The 21,488-nt window shown below is 54.2% G+C and overlaps 1 protein-coding gene across 1 annotated transcript; it reads left to right on the top strand.

Moving 5' to 3' along the window:
• The first annotated feature begins 349 nt into the window (after positions 1–349).
• On the top strand, positions 350–20,506 carry LOC148640504 (uncharacterized). The gene is made up of 6 exons (XM_088619830.1): positions 350–493; positions 9,833–9,957; positions 16,231–16,340; positions 17,199–17,273; positions 17,401–17,532; positions 19,492–20,506. Exons 1-6 carry the CDS (start codon positions 486–488, stop codon positions 19,807–19,809), a joined length of 768 nt encoding a protein of 255 aa, XP_088475956.1. The 5' UTR covers positions 350–485; the 3' UTR covers positions 19,810–20,506.
• Positions 20,507–21,488: the final 982 nt, after the last annotated feature.

Raw genomic sequence — 21,488 nt, forward strand, 5'->3', positions numbered from 1 at the left:
GCCCCACAGTCCCACAGTCCCTCAGTCCGGACCCTCAGTCCGGACCCTCAGCCCAGACCCTCAGCCCAGACCCACAGTCCAGCCCCTCAGTCCAGCCCCACAGTCCAGCCCCACAGTCCAGCCCCACAGTCCAGACCCTCAGTCCAGCCCCACAGTCCAGACCCTCAGTCCAGCCCCACAGTCCCACAGTCCGGACCCTCAGTCCAGCCCCACAGTCCAGACCCTCAGTCCAGCCCCACAGTCCCACAGTCCGGACCCTCAGTCCAGCCCCACAGCCCCACAGTCCCACAGCCCCACAGTCCAGCCCCACAGTCCCACAGCCCCACAGTCCAGCCCCTCAGTCCCACAGTCCCTCAGTCCCACAGTCCCTCAGTCCTGACCCTCAGTCCAGCCCCTCAGTCCAGCCCCAGTCCAGAAGAGGCAGCAGTGGAAACACACTCCGCCCGTCACCAGATCCTAGAAGACGCAGAAAGAAGGGGCAACAGATGGTGAGGTGAGTGGGGTCAGAGGTCAGAGGTCATTCAGCGCTGTCCGGCCGGGAGCGCAGGTCAGGGGTCGTCCTGGCTGGAGTACAGCCCTGCAGCCACGCGTCGGAGCAGGAACACATTCTCTCTGCTCTCTTCTGTCCAGTTCACTTCAGGGTGCTTTACTGGCATGACTGATGAGTACAATCAGTGTTGCCAAAGCAAAACAAATACAGTTCACATAGAACAGCAATCTGCAGACATTAACAATACAGACACAATCATAAGACATTTACACACAGACATGGAGCATTATTGAGAGACAGGCTCACTGCTCTGCAGGCTGTGACAGGAGATCACACACTTATCACACGTGCTCTGTCCCCTCTCTCTCCTCTCACTCTCCTCTCACTCCCATCCCTCTCTCTCCCCTCTCTCCCCTCTCTCTTCTTGTCCATCTCCTCTCTCTCCCCCCACTCTCTCCTCTCTCTCCCCCCACTCTCTCCTCTCTCTCCCTCCTCTCCCCCCTCTCTCCTCTCTCTCATCTCTCTCCTCTCTCCCTTTCCTCTCTCTCATCTCTCTCCTCTCTCCCTTTCCTCTCTCTCCCCTCTCTCCCCTCTCTCCCCTCTCTCTCCCCTCTCTCCCCTCTCTCTCCCCTCTCTCTCCCCTCTCTCTCCCCTCTCTCCCCTCTCTCTCCCCTCTCTCTCCCCTCTCTCTCCCCTCTCTCCCCTCTCTCTCCCCTCTCTCTCCCCTCTCTCTCCCCTCTCTCTCCCCTCTCTCTCCCCTCTCTCTCCCCTCTCTCTCCCCTCTCAATTCAATTCAATTCAAGGTGCTTTATTAGCATGACCGATGGGTACAATCAGTGTTGCCAAAGCAAATAAAAATAATAAAATTAACACAGAACAAAACTCCTCTATCTCTCTCCTCTCTCTCTCCTCTCTCTCTCCTCTCTCTCTCCTCTCTCTCCCCCTCTCTCCCCCTCTCTCCCCCTCTCTCCCCCTCTCTCCTCTCTCTCTCCTCTCTCTCTCCTCTCTCTCCCCTCTCTCTCCTCTCTCTCCCCTCTCTCCCCTCTCTCTCCTCTCTCTCCCCTCTCTCTCCCCTCTCTCCTCTCTCTCCCCTCTCTCTCCTCTCTCTCCCCTCTCTCTCCTCTCTCTCCTCTCTCTCCCCTCTCTCCCCTCTCTCTCCTCTCTCTCCCCTCTCTCTCCTCTCAATTCAATTCAATTCAAGGTGCTTTATTAGCATGACCGATGGGTACAATCAGTGTTGCCAAAGCAAATAAAAATAATAAAATTAACACAGAACAAAACTCCTCTATCTCTCCCCTCTCTCTCCCCTCTCTCTCTCCTCTCTCTCTCCTCTCTCTCTCCCCCTCTCTCCCCCTCTCTCCCCCTCTCTCCTCTCTCTCTCCTCTCTCTCCCCTCTCTCTCCCCTCTCTCCCCTCTCTCCCCTCTCTCTCCTCTCTCTCCCTCCTCCCTCCTCTTTCCTCTCTCCCCTCTCTCTCCCCTCTCTCCCTCCTCCCTCCTCTTTCCTCTCTCCCCTCTCTCTCCCCTCTCCCCCCTCTCTCTCCTCTCTCCTCTCTCCCCCTCTCTCTCCCCTCTCTCTCCCCCCTCTCTCTCCCCTCTCTCCCCTCTCTCCCCTCTCTCCCCTCTCTCTCCTCTCTCTCCCCCCTCTCTCCTCTCCCCTCTCTCTCTCCTCTCTCTCCTCTCCCCCTGTGGTTCAGCTGGTGTTGATTCTCTTGCTCAGTCACGGTGTCAATTCAATTCAATTCAATTCAAGGTGCTTTATTAGCATGACCGATGGGTACAATCAGTGTTGCCAAAGCAAATAAAAATAATAAAATTAACATAGAACAAAACAAAAAAAATAGAAGTAAAATAAAATCTACAGACATGTTACAGACATTTACAACAAAGACATATTATATAATATCGACATATACTGTAGGCGGCTGGAGCATTATTGGGAGACGGACTCACTGTTCCTCAGGCTGTGACAGGAGATCACATACTGGGCTGCCAGATCAACTGAGTTCCCTCCTCCCTCTCCCAGTAGGATTGGGACCTGTTGTGGTTTTGGCAGGTGTGGGAACTCTGGGATTAGATTTCTGAATTTCGGGAAGAATGTTTCTCTAATCCCAGAGTATCTGTCACAGTGCAGTAGGAAGTGCACCTCTGTCTCTATTTCTCCCTGCTGGCAGTGGGAGCACAGCCTGTCCTCTCTGGGCAGCCAGGTCTGCCTGTGTCGCCCAGTTTCTATGGCCAGGTTGTGGTCACTGAGCCTGTACTTCGTCAGGGTCTGTTTCTGTTTGTTATTTTTTATTTTGGTCAAATATTCAGCTAGTGTGTATTGTCTGTTTAAGGTTCTGTAGCATTCCAGTTTATGTTGTGTTTGTGTGTGTGTGTCCCAGTGTGTGAGATATTGCTGTTTGATCTGTGCTGTGATGTGGTTGAGTCTGGGTTGTGGTGCTCTAGCAGTGCTGTCCTGAGGCTGGTTAGTGTTGGTGTGGCTCAGGTCGGTGAGCCTCAGGACCAGCTGGCTCAGGGGGCTCTGTTTTGGGCTCAGCTCTTGGCTCAGCAGGGCTTTGTGGTGGTAGGAATTTTGGTCGCTGTTTTTTAGGTGTAGCCAATACTTTAATATTCTTTTCTGTATGTTTATCAATAGTGGGTACTGGCCTAATTCGGCCCTGCACCCGTTGTTAGGAGTTTTTCTCTGCACACGGAGGATGATTCTACAGATCTCCATGTGCAGAGTTTCTGTGGGGTGTTTGTCCCATTGGGTGTAATCCTGGTCTGTGAGGGGACCCCAAACTTCACTGCCGTATAGGGCAATGGGTTGGATTACACTTTCAAATATTTGGAGCCAGATTCTTGTTGGTGGGTTGATGTTGAAGAGCCTCCTTCTTATTGCGTAGAAAGCCCTGAGTGCCTTCTCCCTCAGTGCCTTCACTGCCAGGTCAAAACTCCCGGAAGAGCTGATGGTGAGACCGAGATATGTGTAGCTGGATGTGTGCTCCAATGTGTTCTTGTTCAGTGTGAATTTGTACCTGTTTCCCTGAGGTCTGGCTTTCTTCTGGAAAACCATAACTCTGGTCTTGTCCAGATTGACTGTCAGTGCCCAGGTCTGACAGTACTGCTCCAGCAGTGCCAGGTTCTGCTGCAGCCCCTGTTCTGTGGGCGACAGCAGGACCAGGTCATCTGCGTAGAGCAGGAACTTGATTTCTGTGTCGTGTAGTGTAAGACCAGGAGCTGCAGACTGCTCCAACATTCCTGCTAATTCATTGATATAGATATTGAACAGTGTTGGGCTCAGGCTGCAGCCCTGTCTCACCCCGCGGCCTTGGGTGAAGAATTTAGTCCTTTTGTTTCCAATTTTCACTGCACATTTGCTCTCTGAATACATTGATTTAATGATGTCGTACACTTTGCCCCCTATGCCACTTTGGAGTAGTTTATAAAACAATCTCTCATGCCAAATCGAGTCAAATGCTTTTTTGAAATCGACAAAGCAGGCAAAAATTTTTCCTTTGTGTTTTTGGTGGACGTGTTTGTCTATCAGTGTGTGTAGGGTGTAAATGTGATCAGATGTGCGGTGATCTGGCAAGAAGCCAATCTGACTTTTACTCAGGACATTGTGTTCGGTAAGGAAGGCCAGTATTCGTGTATTTAGGATACTGCAGAATACCTTCCCCAGGTTACTGTTCACACAGATGCCCCGGTAGTTGTTGGGATCGAGTTTATCTCCACTCTTATAGATGGGCGTGATCAGTCCTTGGTTCCAGGCCTCGGGGAAACATCCGGCTGTCATGATGAGATTGAGGAGTTTGAGCAGGGCTTGTTGCAACTTTGGGCTGCTGTGTCTCAGCATCTCATTTATGACTCCATCATGGCCACAGGCTTTGCGTGGTCTGAGGGCCTGGAGTTTGTCCAGTAGCTCCTGCTCAGTGATTGGGGAGTCTAAGGGGTTTTGGTTGTCTTTGATAGCCAATTCCAAAATTTTGAGTTTTTCATAAATGGTGTTTTGGTCTGATTGATTTGTATTTGGGAGCTTTTCATAGAGATTTTCAAAGTATGTTTGCCAGATTGTTCCATTTTGGATGGCCAATTCTTCTGGTTTTGATTTGTTTAAGTTGTTCCACTTCTCCCAGAAACAATTCTGATTTAGTGACTCCTCAATTTCTGCAAGTTGTTTGTCTATGTATGTGTTTCTTTTCTTTTTCAGCGTGTGTTTGTAAAGTTTTACCATGTCACAGTACCTGAGTCGCAGATCTGTGTTGTGTGGTTGTCTGTGTTTTTCATTTGAGACTTTTCGTAGTGCATTTCTGATGTTTTTGCACTCCGTATCAAACCACTTTTCTTTTGCTTTTGTTTTTTGGTAGTTTTTTGATGTAGTTGTTTTTAGCTTAGATTTTGATGCTAGTTTGTGGAATAGGTGATTTAGTTTTTGTGTGGCCAAGTTTATGCCTAATTTGTTGGTTTGATACGGAGTGTTTAGGAATGTGTCCATCAGTGTCTGAATTTCCTCATGGCCCAGTGCAGTTTGGTATCTGTCTAGGCTGTCTGTGTCCCATCTGTATGCCTGGTTGAGGTCATACAGCTGGCTGGGCTGTGTCAGTGTGTCTCTGTGCTGGTGTGTTCTCTTCATGTAGAGTGTGATCTGGCTGTGGTCGGAGAGGGGAGTTTGTGGCCTGACAGTGAAGGCACTGATACAGGAGGGGTCCAGGTCGGTGATGGCGTAGTCCACCACACTGCTGCCCAGAGCTGAGCTGTAGGTGAACCTGCCTAGAGAGTCCCCTCTAGTCCTGCCGTTGACGATGTACAGGCCCAGCCCTTGACAGAGCTGCAGCAGCTCGTGCCCGGTGCTGTTGACCGTGGTGTCATGGCTGCACCTGTGTGAGGTGACCGGTGTGTGGTACAGAGGGGATTGTCCGAATATGTGAGTATTTCCCTGTGTGCTGGTGAAGTCTGCCAGTGTGCCTGTTCGTGCGTTGAGGTCACCACAGAGCAGCACGTTTCCCTGGCCCTGGAAGTGACCGATCTCCGTGTGGAGACTGGGGAGAATTCCCTCACTGTAGTAGGGGGATTCTGAGGGCGGGATGTAGACAGCACACAGGAAAACCTCGTTTTCTGTACAGATGGTATTTCTTTTGATTTTAAGCCAAACTCGTGACTCTTCTTTCTTTACTAATTGTATGGAGTGACTGAGCTCCGCTCTGTACCACACAATGATCCCCCCAGAGTCTCTGCCCCGGGTGATTTGGGGTTTTTTGACAGAGGGCACCATGATCTCCTTGTAGCCTGGGGGACAGTGGGTAGCCAAGTCTCCCCGACACCATGTCTCCTGTAGGATCATGATGTCTGTCTCCTTTACATCCTTGATAAATTCAGGATCAGTGCTCTTCAGCCCAAATGCTGACGAGCCCAGACCCTGAATGTTCCACATACTTATCTTTAGAGATCTCATTGTCATCATTTGAATTATCTTTGCAATTTGTTATTGTTTTCTGGAACTGTATCAAATTTGTGTCGGACATTTGCATCATCAACAGAAACAAGTATTGTGCTGGGTTTTTGTCTGTCGCTGTGGGTGATGGAAGTTCAGCTCATAAGCCGGGTGCAGATGAGGTTCAGGAGCTGCCGGATTTCTCCCAGCTCCAAACCACTCGGGACTGCTGGTCTGGCCAGGGCTGCGGCGTAGCTGTGCAGGAGGGGCTCGGTCCGGCTCTGTTGTTGTGCTGGGTGGGGAGGGGTTGTGGTTCTGGTCCGGTTCAGCTGCTGGTCTGGGTGAGGGGCATGGGATGGGGCGCTGGTTCTGGTCCTGTTCGGTCGTTGGTCTGGGTTGGAGGGCTGTAGGGTGGTGCTGGTTCTGTTCTTTGTGGGTTGAGTTGGTCTGGGTTGGGGGTGTGGGTGCTGGGGCGTTCCTCTGGTAGTCCTCCTGTTTCTCTCTGGGATGGTGTTTGGGTGTCTGCCCAGTGTGGTGTCTTTCAGAGTTTTTGTGAAGAGTCCAATGGTCTGTTTTTTGAGGTGTTTATGGTCGTGTAGATGCTGTGGTCCAAGGGTGGAGTGATGGGCCAGATAGACGTTTGGGAGCAGGGCGCAGCACCGTGAGATCTCGGCATTGATTCTCTGGATGGTGTGGTGCTGCTCGTCCTGTCTCGGCAGCAGGGTGGAGATGACAATTCGGGCGCGAGGGAACTCCTGTATGGCCCTCTCTGCCACTCTCCTGATGGACTGGGCCACCTGCTCCCTCTGGGTCCTCAAGTCGTTGGTGCCGGTGTGGATGATGATGTGCTGAGGGGCTCCCAGTACCGACCTGGACAGCAGCTGCAGGGCCTTCTCTGTCGTCGGACACCAGAGCTTTGCTGTTTGTAATCCCGGGAAGAGCCTGTGCTCATCGATGTACCTCCCGTTGGAGTCGATGAGAAGGGCTACTTCCATGCGTCTGCCTCTGGTGTCCAGTCTGCTGGAGGGGCGCTGTGCTGCCGGGCGGGGGGCTGCTTGGGGGGGTGCAGTGTGTGAGGTGGAGGAGTTGGGTGGGGCCGGGTGTGTGTGTGGGTCACCCTGAGTGTTCGGCAAGGTGGATGTGCTTTTGGGCAGTAGAGTTGTGAGGGGATTTGGGGTGCCGGGGGGTGCAGTGGGTGTGGTGTTTGCTACGGTGGGGGTACTGGGTAAGTGGGAGTTGGTGGTGGGGGTTGTAGGGGTGTCAGGTTGTGTGGAGGTGGGTGTGTCTTTGCGGGTTGGTGGTGGGTGTTGTGAGTTGTGTGTTCTGGGTCTCAGGGCTGTTCTGTTGCAGTCAGGGCTGCAGTGGGAAGTAGTGAGTTTCCTCAGCTGGTCTTTGAGAGTCTTGCTTGTCCTCTCCGCGAGCTGCAGCTCCTCTCTCAGCTCTGCTACTTCCGACTGCAGCTTACTGTTGTCCCGCAGCAGCTCCTCCATCTGTGCCCTGAGCTGTTTGTTGGAGGTTTTACATTCATTCCTGTGTTTGTTAACCTCGTCTCTTAGCTGTTGTGCTGTCTGCCCCTCTGTGAGTCTCCCCAGCATCAGCTCCTTGAACTCAGTGAAGTCCAGCTCCAGAGCAGAGAGTTTCTCTCTCAGGAGGCGCACTGTGCTGTGGTCACAGGGGGGTTGGTGTGGGCTGTGTGTGTCCAGGTGGTGTGTTTCCGTGTTGCCGAGGGCTACACTTTTGCTGGGCTGTTCTGTGGCTGAGGCTGTGTTTGTGGGCTCCGAGTCAGGTGGAGCTGAACTCTCCGGTGTGGCGGGCATCAGGCTGCTGGGTCTCTCTCCTGTTTCTGGGGGAGGTTTCTCCAGGTCGGCCTGTGTTTTAAGGTCTGTGAACTTTTCCTCGAAAAGCTCCAGAGCGGCCTCACTGCCCTGTATCATCACTGTACCATTGTGGTAGGTGTTGACAGTCAGGACAGTGTCTTCTACCTCGCTGTCGCCCCCTATGGAGATTTGCCTGCCTTTGCTGATGCCCCTTCTGGTGGTGTTTGTATAATTCTTACACACAGCTGTGTGCCAGGCATTTGGATGCTCAGTAAAAAAGAGCAGGTTGGTTTTTATGTGCTTTTCTCCTGCCTGGCAGTAGTCAGCAATGAGGGTCTCTGGGTTTTCTTTCATCCAGGAGTCTTTGTACTGTTTCCTGGTCTTAACGGTTTTCACGTCCTCAGGGTACTGGAGTACTGTGCTGAGGGGGCAGGGCTGGTCCAGTGGGGCTGTGTTCTGCTCTGTACTCATCTTGCTCTTTTAAATACAATGGGCCCAGGTGAGAAGAGCAAACAGACGGCCTGGCTCGGGCGTTTTGAATACAATCAGCCCCCTGTTGCTTGGGAACAGGTTCTTCAACTTTGGCCTTTTGAGTGTAGTGGGCCCAAGTGGTATTTTGTTTAATTTAAACTTTAAGGTACCTTTTTCTAAAGACTTTTTAAACTTTTATCTAGCAAAGCAGTTCAATTTTTTTTAGAGGCTTCTTCAAGAAAGGAGAAGAAAGAACAGGGCTTACCAGGTGTTTTTCGTGTTGATGGCTGAGTTCTTGGCTTCTCTTGATGCTGCTTGTATTTTCCCTTTCCTTCTTGTTTCCTTTGGTGTACTTTTTCTCTTTCTTTCTTTCTTTCTTTCTTTCTTGTCTTCTTATTCTTATATCCTTGTTTTAATGATTCCTTTTCTGTTTGTTCCTCTTCATCTCTTGGGGATTTTTCTTTTTGGAGTTTTTCCTCAGGTCCTTTATCCTCAGGTGTAGCTGTGTCTTATAGTTGATCTTCAGTTTTTTAGATGTTTGCTTTGTTGATTTTTTTTTTTTCCAATGGCAAATTTACTTTACTTCTGTAGTTTTCTTTAGTTTTGTTTGATGTTGCCTTATTCCTAGACTATTTGTTCAGTTCCAGAAAACAATAAAATCTCAAAGAAATTAGGAGCTCATCTTCTGTGCTGCCTCTCTCTCTCCCCTCACTCTCCTCCGAAGTTGTCCAGACTCGCTGCTCCTGTGTTTCCTGACGGGGAGAGCCGGAGGCGGGGGCGGGGGGCCGGGGGGGGTGATTGAAACCAGACGGAGGGGGGCTGCGCCGTGCGGCTGTGAGAGAGCCCCTCCTCTTTCCCCAGATTACACAACAGCAGACAGAAGCCCCCCCTTCACCCCGGCTCCGCTGCTCCTGCTGGCCGCGCCCGCTGGCGCACAGCGCCCTCTGGTGGCCACACTTGTCCCTCTCCCAGCTGATCTCTCGGGTATGAATAAGAAAGACGCAACACTCTCTCTCCTCTCTCCATTCCTCAGGCTGGGACTGCTCACACGCCTTCTGCTCTGTTGTGTTCCAGACAGCCGGGTCTGCGTGTGTCCAGTTTCTCTGGCCAGGCTGTGCTCACTGAGCCTGTCCTCTCTGGACAGCCAGGTCTGTCTGTGTCCAGTTTCTCTGGCCAGGCTGTGGTCACTGAGCCTGTCCTCTCTGGACAGTCAGGTCTGCCTGTGTCCAGTTTCTCTGGCCAGGCTGTGGTCACTGAGCCTGTCCTCTCTGGACAGTCAGGTCTGCCTGTGTCCAGTTTCTCTGGCCAGGCTGTGGTCACTGAGCCTGTCCTCTCTGGACAGCCAGCTCTGTCTGTGTCCAGTTTCTCTGGCCAGGCTGTGGTCACTGAGCCTGTACTTCCTCAGGGTCTGTTTCTCTGTGCTGTTGCATTCCAGTGCTCTGTGTGTGTTCCTGTGTGTCCCAGCGGCCTGTTTGCCAAGAACGCTCTTACGTTTGAATACAGGAGTGGAGAGTCTGAGGAAACGAGAGAGAGAGAGGGGTGTGGGGGCAGGGAGAGGAGGGGAAGTGGGGTGTGTGTGTTTGTGTGAGAGCAGTGGGCAGTGGGAGGGCTCTGCAATTACAGTTGACTTTCACTTTTAAGTAACAGGATCTCGGAGCAGCAGGAGAAGCGAGGACGGGACAGGAGAAGTGGATTCTGGACTCGGGCGTCTCGTGAGCAGCAGGGACAAACGGATGGCCAGGGGCATGGCATCATGTTGCTCCCAGGTAAGCCAGGAGACCAGACCCGCCCGCGCACGTCCGAGACATCTGCTGCTTCTCCGAGTCTCACCACAATCCCTCTGGGCTTCACTGCACATGACTCTGTTTCACAGCACGTTAGACATTCCAGTCACAGGGCTCTGGACTCTTCTAGTCACTGTGGACACTGACACAGCCCAGTCACAGGGCTCTGGACTCTTCTAGTCCCTGTGGACACACTGACACAGCCCAGTCACAGGGCTCTGGACTCTTCTAGTCCCTGTGGACACTGACACAGCCCAGTCACAGGGCTCTGGACTCTTCTAGTCCCTGAGGACACACTGACACAGCCCAGTCACAGGGCTCTAGACTCTTCTAGTCCCTGAGGACACACTGACACAGCCCAGTCACAGGGCTCTGGACTCTTCTAGTCCCTGTGGACACACTGACACAGCCCAGTCACAGGGCTCTAGACTCTTCTAGTCCCTGAGGACACACTGATACAGCCCAGTCACAGGACTCTAGACTCTTCTAGTCCCTGAGGACACACTGACACAGCCCAGTCACAGGGCTCTGGACTCTTCTAGTCCCTGAGGACACACTGACACAGCCCAGTTACAGGACTCTAGACTCTTCTAGTCCCTGTGGACACACTGACAGCCCAGTCACAGGGCTCTGGACTCTTCTAGTCCCTGTGGACACACTGACACAGCCCAGTCACAGGGCTCTAGACTCTTCTAGTCCCTGAGGACACACTGACACAGCCCAGTCACAGGGCTCTGGACTCTTCTAGTCCCTGAGGACACACTGACACAGCCCAGTCCCAGGGCTCTAGACTCTTCTAGTCCCTGTGGACACACTGACACAGCCCAGTCACAGGGCTCTGGACTCTTCTAGTCCCTGAGGACACACTGACACAGCGCAGTCACAGGGCTCTGGACTCTTCTAGTCCCTGTGGACACACTGACACAGCCCAGTCACAGGGCTCTGGACTCTTCTAGTCCCTGAGGACACACTGACACAGCCCAGTCACAGGGCTCTAGACTCTTCTAGTCCCTGAGGACACACTGACACAGCCCAGTCACAGGGCTCTGGACTCTTCTAGTCCCTGAGGACACACTGACACAGCGCAGTCACAGGGCTCTGGACTCTTCTAGTCCCTGAGGACACACTGACACAGCCCAGTCCCAGGGCTCTAGACTCTTCTAGTCCCTGTGGACACACTGACACAGCCCAGTCACAGGGCTCTGGACTCTTCTAGTCCCTGAGGACACACTGACACAGCGCAGTCACAGGGCTCTGGACTCTTCTAGTCCCTGTGGACACACTGACACAGCCCAGTCACAGGGCTCTGGACTCTTCTAGTCCCTGAGGACACACTGACACAGCCCAGTCACAGGGCTCTAGACTCTTCTAGTCCCTGAGGACACACTGACACAGCCCAGTCACAGGGCTCTAGACTCTTCTAGTCCCTGAGGACACACTGATACAGCCCAGTCAGAGGACTCTAGACTCTTCTAGTCCCTGTGGACACTGACACAGCCCAGTCACAGGGCTCTAGACTCTTCTAGTCCCTGTGGACACACTGACACAGCCCAGTCACAGGGCTCTAGACTCTTCTAGTCCCTGTGGACACTGACACAGCCCAGTCACAGGGCTCTAGACTCTTCTAGTCCCTGTGGACACACTGACACAGCCCAGTCACAGGGCTCTAGACTCTTCTAGTCCCTGTGGACACTGACACAGCCCAGTCACAGGGCTCTAGACTCTTCTAGTCCCTGTGGACACTGACACAGCCCAGTCACAGGGCTCTAGACTCTTCTAGTCCCTGTGGACACACTGACACAGCCCAGTCACAGGGCTCTAGACTCTTCTAGTCCCTGTGGACACGCTGACACAGCCCAGTCACAGGGCTCTAGACTCTTCTAGTCCCTGAGGACACACTGACACAGCCCAGTCACAGGGCTCTGGACTCTTCTAGTCCCTGAGGACACACTGACACAGCCCAGTCACAGGGCTCTAGACTCTTCTAGTCCCTGAGGACACACTGACACAGCCCAGTCACAGGGCTCTAGACTCTTCTAGTCCCTGAGGACACACTGATACAGCCCAGTCAGAGGACTCTAGACTCTTCTAGTCCCTGTGGACACTGACACAGCCCAGTCACAGGGCTCTAGACTCTTCTAGTCCCTGTGGACACACTGACACAGCCCAGTCACAGGGCTCTAGACTCTTCTAGTCCCTGTGGACACTGACACAGCCCAGTCACAGGGCTCTAGACTCTTCTAGTCCCTGTGGACACACTGACACAGCCCAGTCACAGGGCTCTAGACTCTTCTAGTCCCTGTGGACACACTGACACAGCCCAGTCACAGGGCTCTAGACTCTTCTAGTCCCTGTGGACACTGACACAGCCCAGTCACAGGGCTCTAGACTCTTCTAGTCCCTGTGGACACTGACACAGCCCAGTCACAGGGCTCTAGACTCTTCTAGTCCCTGTGGACACACTGACACAGCCCAGTCACAGGGCTCTAGACTCTTCTAGTCCCTGTGGACACACTGACACAGCCCAGTCACAGGGCTCTAGACTCTTCTAGTCCCTGAGGACACACTGATACAGCCCAGTCACAGGACTCTAGACTCTTCTAGTCCCTGAGGACACACTGACACAGCCCAGTCACAGGGCTCTGGACTCTTCTAGTCCCTGAGGACACACTGACACAGCCCAGTCACAGGGCTCTGGACTCTTCTAGTCCCTGAGGACACACTGACACAGCCCAGTTACAGGACTCTAGACTCTTCTAGTCCCTGTGGACACACTGACAGCCCAGTCACAGGGCTCTGGACTCTTCTAGTCCCTGTGGACACACTGACACAGCCCAGTCACAGGGCTCTAGACTCTTCTAGTCCCTGAGGACACACTGACACAGCCCAGTCACAGGGCTCTGGACTCTTCTAGTCCCTGAGGACACACTGACACAGCCCAGTCCCAGGGCTCTAGACTCTTCTAGTCCCTGTGGACACACTGACACAGCCCAGTCACAGGGCTCTGGACTCTTCTAGTCCCTGAGGACACACTGACACAGCGCAGTCACAGGGCTCTGGACTCTTCTAGTCCCTGTGGACACACTGACACAGCCCAGTCACAGGGCTCTGGACTCTTCTAGTCCCTGAGGACACACTGACACAGCCCAGTCACAGGGCTCTGGACTCTTCTAGTCCCTGAGGACACACTGACACAGCCCAGTCACAGGGCTCTGGACTCTTCTAGTCCCTGAGGACACACTGACACAGCCCAGTCCCAGGGCTCTAGACTCTTCTAGTCCCTGTGGACACACTGACACAGCCCAGTCACAGGGCTCTGGACTCTTCTAGTCCCTGAGGACACACTGACACAGCGCAGTCACAGGGCTCTGGACTCTTCTAGTCCCTGTGGACACACTGACACAGCCCAGTCACAGGGCTCTGGACTCTTCTAGTCCCTGAGGACACACTGACACAGCCCAGTCACAGGGCTCTAGACTCTTCTAGTCCCTGAGGACACACTGACACAGCCCAGTCACAGGGCTCTAGACTCTTCTAGTCCCTGAGGACACACTGATACAGCCCAGTCAGAGGACTCTAGACTCTTCTAGTCCCTGTGGACACTGACACAGCCCAGTCACAGGGCTCTAGACTCTTCTAGTCCCTGTGGACACACTGACACAGCCCAGTCACAGGGCTCTAGACTCTTCTAGTCCCTGTGGACACTGACACAGCCCAGTCACAGGGCTCTAGACTCTTCTAGTCCCTGTGGACACACTGACACAGCCCAGTCACAGGGCTCTAGACTCTTCTAGTCCCTGTGGACACTGACACAGCCCAGTCACAGGGCTCTAGACTCTTCTAGTCCCTGTGGACACTGACACAGCCCAGTCACAGGGCTCTAGACTCTTCTAGTCCCTGTGGACACACTGACACAGCCCAGTCACAGGGCTCTAGACTCTTCTAGTCCCTGTGGACACGCTGACACAGCCCAGTCACAGGGCTCTAGACTCTTCTAGTCCCTGAGGACACACTGACACAGCCCAGTCACAGGGCTCTGGACTCTTCTAGTCCCTGAGGACACACTGACACAGCCCAGTCACAGGGCTCTAGACTCTTCTAGTCCCTGAGGACACACTGACACAGCCCAGTCACAGGGCTCTAGACTCTTCTAGTCCCTGAGGACACACTGATACAGCCCAGTCAGAGGACTCTAGACTCTTCTAGTCCCTGTGGACACTGACACAGCCCAGTCACAGGGCTCTAGACTCTTCTAGTCCCTGTGGACACACTGACACAGCCCAGTCACAGGGCTCTAGACTCTTCTAGTCCCTGTGGACACTGACACAGCCCAGTCACAGGGCTCTAGACTCTTCTAGTCCCTGTGGACACACTGACACAGCCCAGTCACAGGGCTCTAGACTCTTCTAGTCCCTGTGGACACACTGACACAGCCCAGTCACAGGGCTCTAGACTCTTCTAGTCCCTGTGGACACTGACACAGCCCAGTCACAGGGCTCTAGACTCTTCTAGTCCCTGTGGACACTGACACAGCCCAGTCACAGGGCTCTAGACTCTTCTAGTCCCTGTGGACACACTGACACAGCCCAGTCACAGGGCTCTAGACTCTTCTAGTCCCTGTGGACACGCTGACACAGCCCAGTCACAGGGCTCTAGACTCTTCTAGTCCCTGAGGACACACTGACACAGCCCAGTCACAGGGCTCTAGACTCTTCTAGTCCCTGTGGACACACTGACACAGCGCAGTCACAGGGCTCTGGACTCTTCTAGTCCCTGAGGACACACTGACACAGCCCAGTCACAGGGCTCTAGACTCTTCTAGTCCCTGTGGACACGCTGACACAGCCCAGTCACAGGGCTCTGGACTCTTCTAGTCCCTGTGGACACTGACACAGCCCAGTCACAGGGCTCTAGACTCTTCTAGTCCCTTTGGACACACTGACACAGCCCAGACACAGGGCTCTGGACTCTTCTAGTCCCTGTGGACACACTGACACAGCCCAGTCACAGGGCTCTAGACTCTTCTAGTCCCTGTGGACACACTGACACAGCCCAGTCCCAGGGCTCTAGACTCTTCTAGTCCCTGTGGACACACTGACACAGCCCAGTCACAGGGCTCTAGACTCTTCTAGTCCCTGTGGACACACTGACACAGCCCAGTCACAGGGCTCTAGACTCTTCTAGTCCCTGTGGACACGCTGACACAGCTCAGTCACAGGGCTCTGGACTCTTCTAGTCCCTGTGGACACACTGACACAGCCCAGTCACAGGGCTCTGGACTCTTCTAGTCCCTGTGGACACACTGACACAGCCCAGTCACAGGGCTCTGGACTCTTCTAGTCCCTGTGGACACACTGACACAGCCCAGTCTCAGGGCTCTAGACTCTTCTAGTCCCTGAGGACACACTGACACAGCCCAGTCACAGGGCTCTAGACTCTTCTAGTCCCTGTGGACACACTGCCCACTGACACAGCCCAGTCCCAGGGCTCTGGACTCTTCTAGTCCCTGTGGACACACTGACACAGCCCAGTCACAGGGCTCTAGACTCTTCTAGTCCCTGAGGACACACTGACACAGCCCAGTCACAGGGCTCTAGACTCTTCCAGTCCCTGTGGACACTGACAGCTCAGACACAGGGCTCTAGACTCTTCTAGTCCCTGTGGACACACTGACACAGCCCAGTCACAGGGCTCTGGACTCTTCTAGTCCCTGTGGACACACTGACACAGCCCAGTCACAGGGCTCTGGACTCTTCTAGTCCCTGTGGACACACTGACACAGCCCAGTCACAGGGCTCTAGACTCTTCTAGTCCCTGTGGACACACTGACACAGCCCAGTCACAGGGCTCTGGACTCTTCTAGTCCCTGTGGACACACTGACACAGCCCAGTCACAGGGCTCTAGACTCTTCTAGTCCCTTCTGACACACTGACACAGCCCAGTCACAGGGCTCTGGACTCTTCTAGTCCCTGTGGACACTGACACAGCCCAGTCACAGGACTCTAGACTCTTCGTGTCCCTGGGGACACTGACACAGCCCAGTCACAGGGCTCTAGACTCTTCTAGTCCCTGTGGACACACTGACAGCCCAGTCACAGGGCTCTAGACTCTTCTAGTCCCTGTGGACACTGACAGCCCAGTCACAGGGCTCTAGACTCTTCTAGTCCCTGAGGACACACTGACACAGCCCAGTCCCAGGGCTCTGGACTCTTCCAGGCCTGTGGACGTCACCTGTCCTGTCTGCTCTCTCCCAGTGTTCCTGTTGCTCTCGGTGCTGTCGGTCCAGGTCGGCGGCTGCGATCCCTTCCTGAAGGGGGTGGTCAGCAGGCTCATCCCAGCCCTGGAGCGGGAGCAGGCTGGATTCGTGAGTCTCTGCTCCCTGCTGAGCTGCAACCCTGTCTCACCTGTTAACAGCTCCTGGGGACTTTGCTCGTCAGGAGCTGTCCTTGTTAATTGACGTTGATTACAGCAGTCACCCCGCTTCACTCTTAAATTGAATAGATTAATGAGTCCTGGGGGCATTTTGTAATTAACTGTATCTGACAGGGTATAATTACTTTTGGTGGTCTCCTGCTCTACTCTGAGCGCTCATTAGCTGTTGCTGTTCATTGGCACGAATTGCCTCACTGACTCCTTGTTAAATCATTTCCGTTGACAACTTTTTAGGTTGTTATTGAATTTAAACAAGTTTCTTTTATTGGTGTCTTAATTCTATGAGTGTTAAATGGTGTGACTCCTCCCCCATCATTTGGATAGTTCAGACACTGCTGTGCCATTGGTTAGAACAGAACTCCCAGCAGGCACTGGGGCAGTTAGGTGGGCGTGGCCACTGAATGACCACAGTTGTTTGTAACATCTGCTGTTGCCATGGCAATATACCTCTCTGAATACCTCTCAAAGCCTTCTTAATTGAGTTCTTGTAATTAGCTACGTTTGCCTCTGTTAATCAACTGTAATTTGTCTTTAATAGGCCGAAGGTCCTTTTATTAATCCCTAGTTTTAAGTGCCATTTAGTGACTGTATCTCAATTTGCATTGGTTTATGATTTTATTATAAAATAAACATTGATTACCTCTGTATTAACCAGCCCTCTGCATGGAGTGATTTCGATGTTTTCGAATCTTTTCAGTAAGTCAGACTTGTTGGCTGTAGATTGCAGTGTTAATGAAGTCAGGTGCTCAGGTGCTAATTGAACACTCTCCCTGTGTTGTCTGAACCGCAGAAGCAGGTTTTTCCCAGAGATTACCGTGTGCCTCACCACTCCTCTGAGACTCTGCTGTGCCACACCGAGGCTGTGGTGAGAATCCTCTTGTTTGACTAAAACACAGTATAGTTTTCTAAAGAGCCCTGCGGTCTTGTCTCGGCGGATAATCATTCATTCTCACTGTGCTGCAGTGTGAGACCCCTCTGTCTCTCTCTCTCAGTGCTGTGTGTACAGTGAAGGGGTTCTCCTCTCTCAGTCCTGGTCTGTCCTCCTGTCCCACCTCTGGAGTGAAAATCTCAAGGTCTCCTTTATCGCCCAGGTGATTGACACCCTGAGAGATGTCTCCGAACAGGTACAGTCCATCTGCCCCCCTCCCTGTCCCTCTGCATGGCCAACTGTGTCCCAGAATGAATGGCAGCCTGCCTGTGTCTCTGAGTGACTGTCTGCCTGTCTCTCTCACTGACTGGACGCCTGCCTGTCTGTCTCTCTCACTGATTGGACGCCTGCCTGTCTGCCTCACTCAGTGACTGGACGCCTGCCTGTCTGCCTGTCTCAGTGACTGGACGCCTGCCTGTCTGCCTGTCTCTCTCAGTGACTGGACGCCTGCCTGTCTGTCTCTCTCAGTGACTGGACGCCTGCCTGTCTGTCTCAGTGACTGGACGCCTGCCTGTCTGCCTGTCTCAGTGACTGGACGCCTGTCTGCCTGTCTCTCTCAGTGACTGGACGCCTGTCTGCCTGTCTCTCTCAGTGACTGGACGCCTGCCTGTCTGTCTCAGTGACTGGACGCCTGCCTGTCTGCCTGTCTCAGTGACTGGACGCCTGTCTGCCTGTCTCTCTCAGTGACTGGACGCCTGCCTGTCTGTCTCAGTGACTGGACGCCTGCCTGTCTGCCTGTCTCAGTGACTGGACGCCTGTCTGCCTGCCTGTCTCAGTGACTGGACGCCTGCCTGCCTGTCTCAGTGACTGGACGCCTGCCTGTCTGCCTCTCTCAGTGACTGGACGCCTGTCTGCCTGTCTCTCTCAGTGACTGGACGCCTGCCTGTCTGCCTCTCTCAGTGACTGGACGCCTGTCTGCCTGTCTCTCTCAGTGACTGGACGCCTGCCTGTCTGCCTCTCTCAGTGACTGGACGCCTGCCTGTCTGTCTCAGTGACTGGACGCCTGCCTGCCCGTCTCTCTCAGTGACTGGACGCCTGCCTGCCTGTCTCTCTCAGTGACTGGACGCCTGCCTGTCTCTCTCAGTGACTGGACGCCTGCCTGTCTGCCTCTCTCAGTGACTGGACGCCTGCCTGTCTCTCTCAGTGACTGGACGCCTGTCTGCCTGTCTCTCTCAGTGACTGGACGCCTGCCTGTCTGCCTGTCTCAGTGACTGGACGCCTGCCTGTCTGCCTGTCTCAGTGACTGGACGCCTGCCTGTCTGTCTCTCTCAGTGACTGGACGCCTGCCTGCCTGTCTCTCTCAGTGACTGGACACCTGTCTGCCTCTCTCAGTGACTGGACGCCTGCCTGTCTGCCTCTCTCAGTGACTGGACGCCTGTCTGCCTGTCTCAGTGACTGGACGCCTGTCTGCCTGTCTCTCTCAGTGACTGGACGCCTGTCTGCCTGTCTCTCTCAGTGACTGGACGCCTGTCTGTCTGCCTGTCTCAGTGACTGGACGCCTGCCTGCCTGTCTCTCTCAGTGACTGGACGCCTACCTGTCTGCCTCTCTCACTGACTGGACGCCTGCCTGCCTGTCTCAGTGACTGGACGCCTGCCTGCCTGTCTCAGTGACTGGACGCCTGCCTGTCTGTCTCAGTGACTGGACGCCTGCCTGTCTGCCTCTCTCAGTGACTGGACGCCTGTCTGCCTGTCTCTCTCAGTGACTGGACGCCTGCCTGTCTGCCTCTCTCAGTGACTGGACGCCTGCCTGCCTGTCTCAGTGACTGGACGCCTGCCTGCCTGTCTCAGTGACTGGACGCCTGCCTGTCTGTCTCAGTGACTGGCACCTGCCTGTCTGCCTCTCTCAGTGACTGGACGCCTGCCTGCCTCTCTCAGTGACAGGACGCCTGCCTGTCTGTCTCTCTCAGTGACTGGACGCCTGCCTGCCTGTCTCAGTGACTGGACGCCTGCCTGCCTGTCTCTCTCAGTGACTGGACGCCTGCCTGTCTGTCTCTCTCAGTGACTGGACGCCTGCCTGCCTGTCTCAGTGACTGGACGCCTGCCTGCCTGTCTCTCTCAGTGACTGGACGCCTGTCTGCCTGTCTCTCTCAGTGACTGGACGCCTGCCTGCCTGTCTCTCTCAGTGACTGGACGCCTGTCTGCCTGTCTCTCTCAGGTGTTCCCGGAGACCCCCGATCTCTCCCACCTCCCGCGCGTGTCCTCCTCCCCAGCGGAGCTCCTGTCCCTCACCACCTCCCACCTGTCGGACTGGCTGCGCCTCAACTGCACCGCGCCGCCGGCCTGCCCCTTCCCCACAGCGCCCCCCGGTGCCGAGCAGGAGGAGAGCTCGGCGGTCGCGGCCCGGGAGACGGGGACGGAGGGCGGGAGGGCCGGGTGGAGGGGTGGGGCGCCCCCTGTGGGATCGGCCCTGCCCGTGCGCCTCTGCCTCTGCCTCTGCCTGCTGCTGTGCGCCGGGAGCGTCTCTTCGCTGTAGTCCCCCCCCGGAGTTCTGCCAGCGCCGGCCCGCCCTGGGCTCCTTCCGCAGCCTCGCGCTCCAGACGGACCGGACCGCTTCGGAACCAGGCCCGGACACGCGTGCTTAAAGGAACGAGCTGGTGGTGCCCCCCGGTGGCAGAGACACGACACTGCGCCAGCGACAGGAGTCTCTGTTTCTCACTTGTCCGTCCCTAAACCCTGCCCTCAACTGCCCCGGTCAGCACTGCTCAGCCCTGGACACCCCTAAACGGCCCTGGTCGGCCCTGGATCACCCCCGTTTCCATACGGACTGGGTTTGCACCCCGCTTTGCATGTTCACCCCTTGAACTCTGTCCTCCGCCCGATCGCCTGCTGTCTCCCGGGACGCTGGTCTCCCGAGATTCGAACATTTATCCGAAGCCTCCTGAAACTGTAAATGTACCCCAGTTCCTGCTGCTTGGCACCAGCACCCCTTCAGAGAGGCGGGGTGTAACTGGGCCGCCTGCTGCAGACTCCCGCCACCCTCGGTGTACAGAAGTGCCGCCTGCTCTCTGTGTTAAAGGCGCTGCTGGAGCTCCTTGGGTATCTACTTGTATTGTGTCTGTGTGTTACTGCTGATGCTTAAGAAGCTTTATCAACTGTGGGTGTCAGACAGAGGGGTGTTTCTCTCTGTGGGTTCAGACAAACTGGAAATTAAACATTTATCTGAAATCTGATACAGATCTTAAAATTGACACTACAGCACAGAGACACTGACTGACTGGACACTACAGCACAGTGACCCTGACTGACTGACTGGACACTACAGCACAGTGACCCTGAATGACTGGACACTACAGCACAGAGACACTGACTGACTGACTGGACACTACAGCACAGTGACCCTCACTGACTGACTGGACACTACAGCACAGGGACACTGACTGACTGACTGGACACTACAGCACAGGGACACTGACTGACTGACTGGACACTACAGCACAGAGACACTGAGTGACTGGACACTAGAGCACAGTGACCCTGACTGACTGACTGGACACTACAGCACAGAGACACTGACTGACTGGACACTACAGCACAGTGACCCTGACTGACTGACTGGACACTACAGCACAGGGACACTGACTGACTGGACACTACAGCACAGTGACACTGACTGACTGACTGGACACTACAGCACAGTGACACTGACTGACTGGACACAACAGCACAGTGACCCTGACTGACTGACTGGACACTACAGCACAGAGACACTGACTGACTGACTGGACACTACAGCACAGAGACACTGACTGACTGACTGGACACTACAGCACAGTGACCCTGACTGACTGACTGGACACTACAGCACAGAGACACTGACTGACTGACTGGACACTACAGCACAGAGACCCTGACTGACTGGACACTACAGCACAGAGACACTGACTGACTGACTGACTGACTGGACACTACAGCACAGAGACACTGACTGACTGACTGGACACTACAGCACAGCGACACTGACTGACTGGACACTACAGCACAGTGACCCTGACTGACTGGACACTATAGTCACTTTATTAATGTTCTGGTTTGGGATGTATTTGTATTAATAGCTTTGGATAAAGTCATCTTCAGAATAATATTGCACCAGTAATCGAGGACACAGGGGAGCGACCTGCCAGTTCATCATCATCATCATCATCATCATCATCA

This window comes from Lepisosteus platostomus, chromosome 25 (assembly GCF_059453375.1).
Source record: "Lepisosteus platostomus isolate fLepPlt1 chromosome 25, fLepPlt1.hap1, whole genome shotgun sequence".
NCBI classification, from domain to species: Eukaryota; Metazoa; Chordata; class Actinopteri; order Semionotiformes; family Lepisosteidae; genus Lepisosteus; species Lepisosteus platostomus.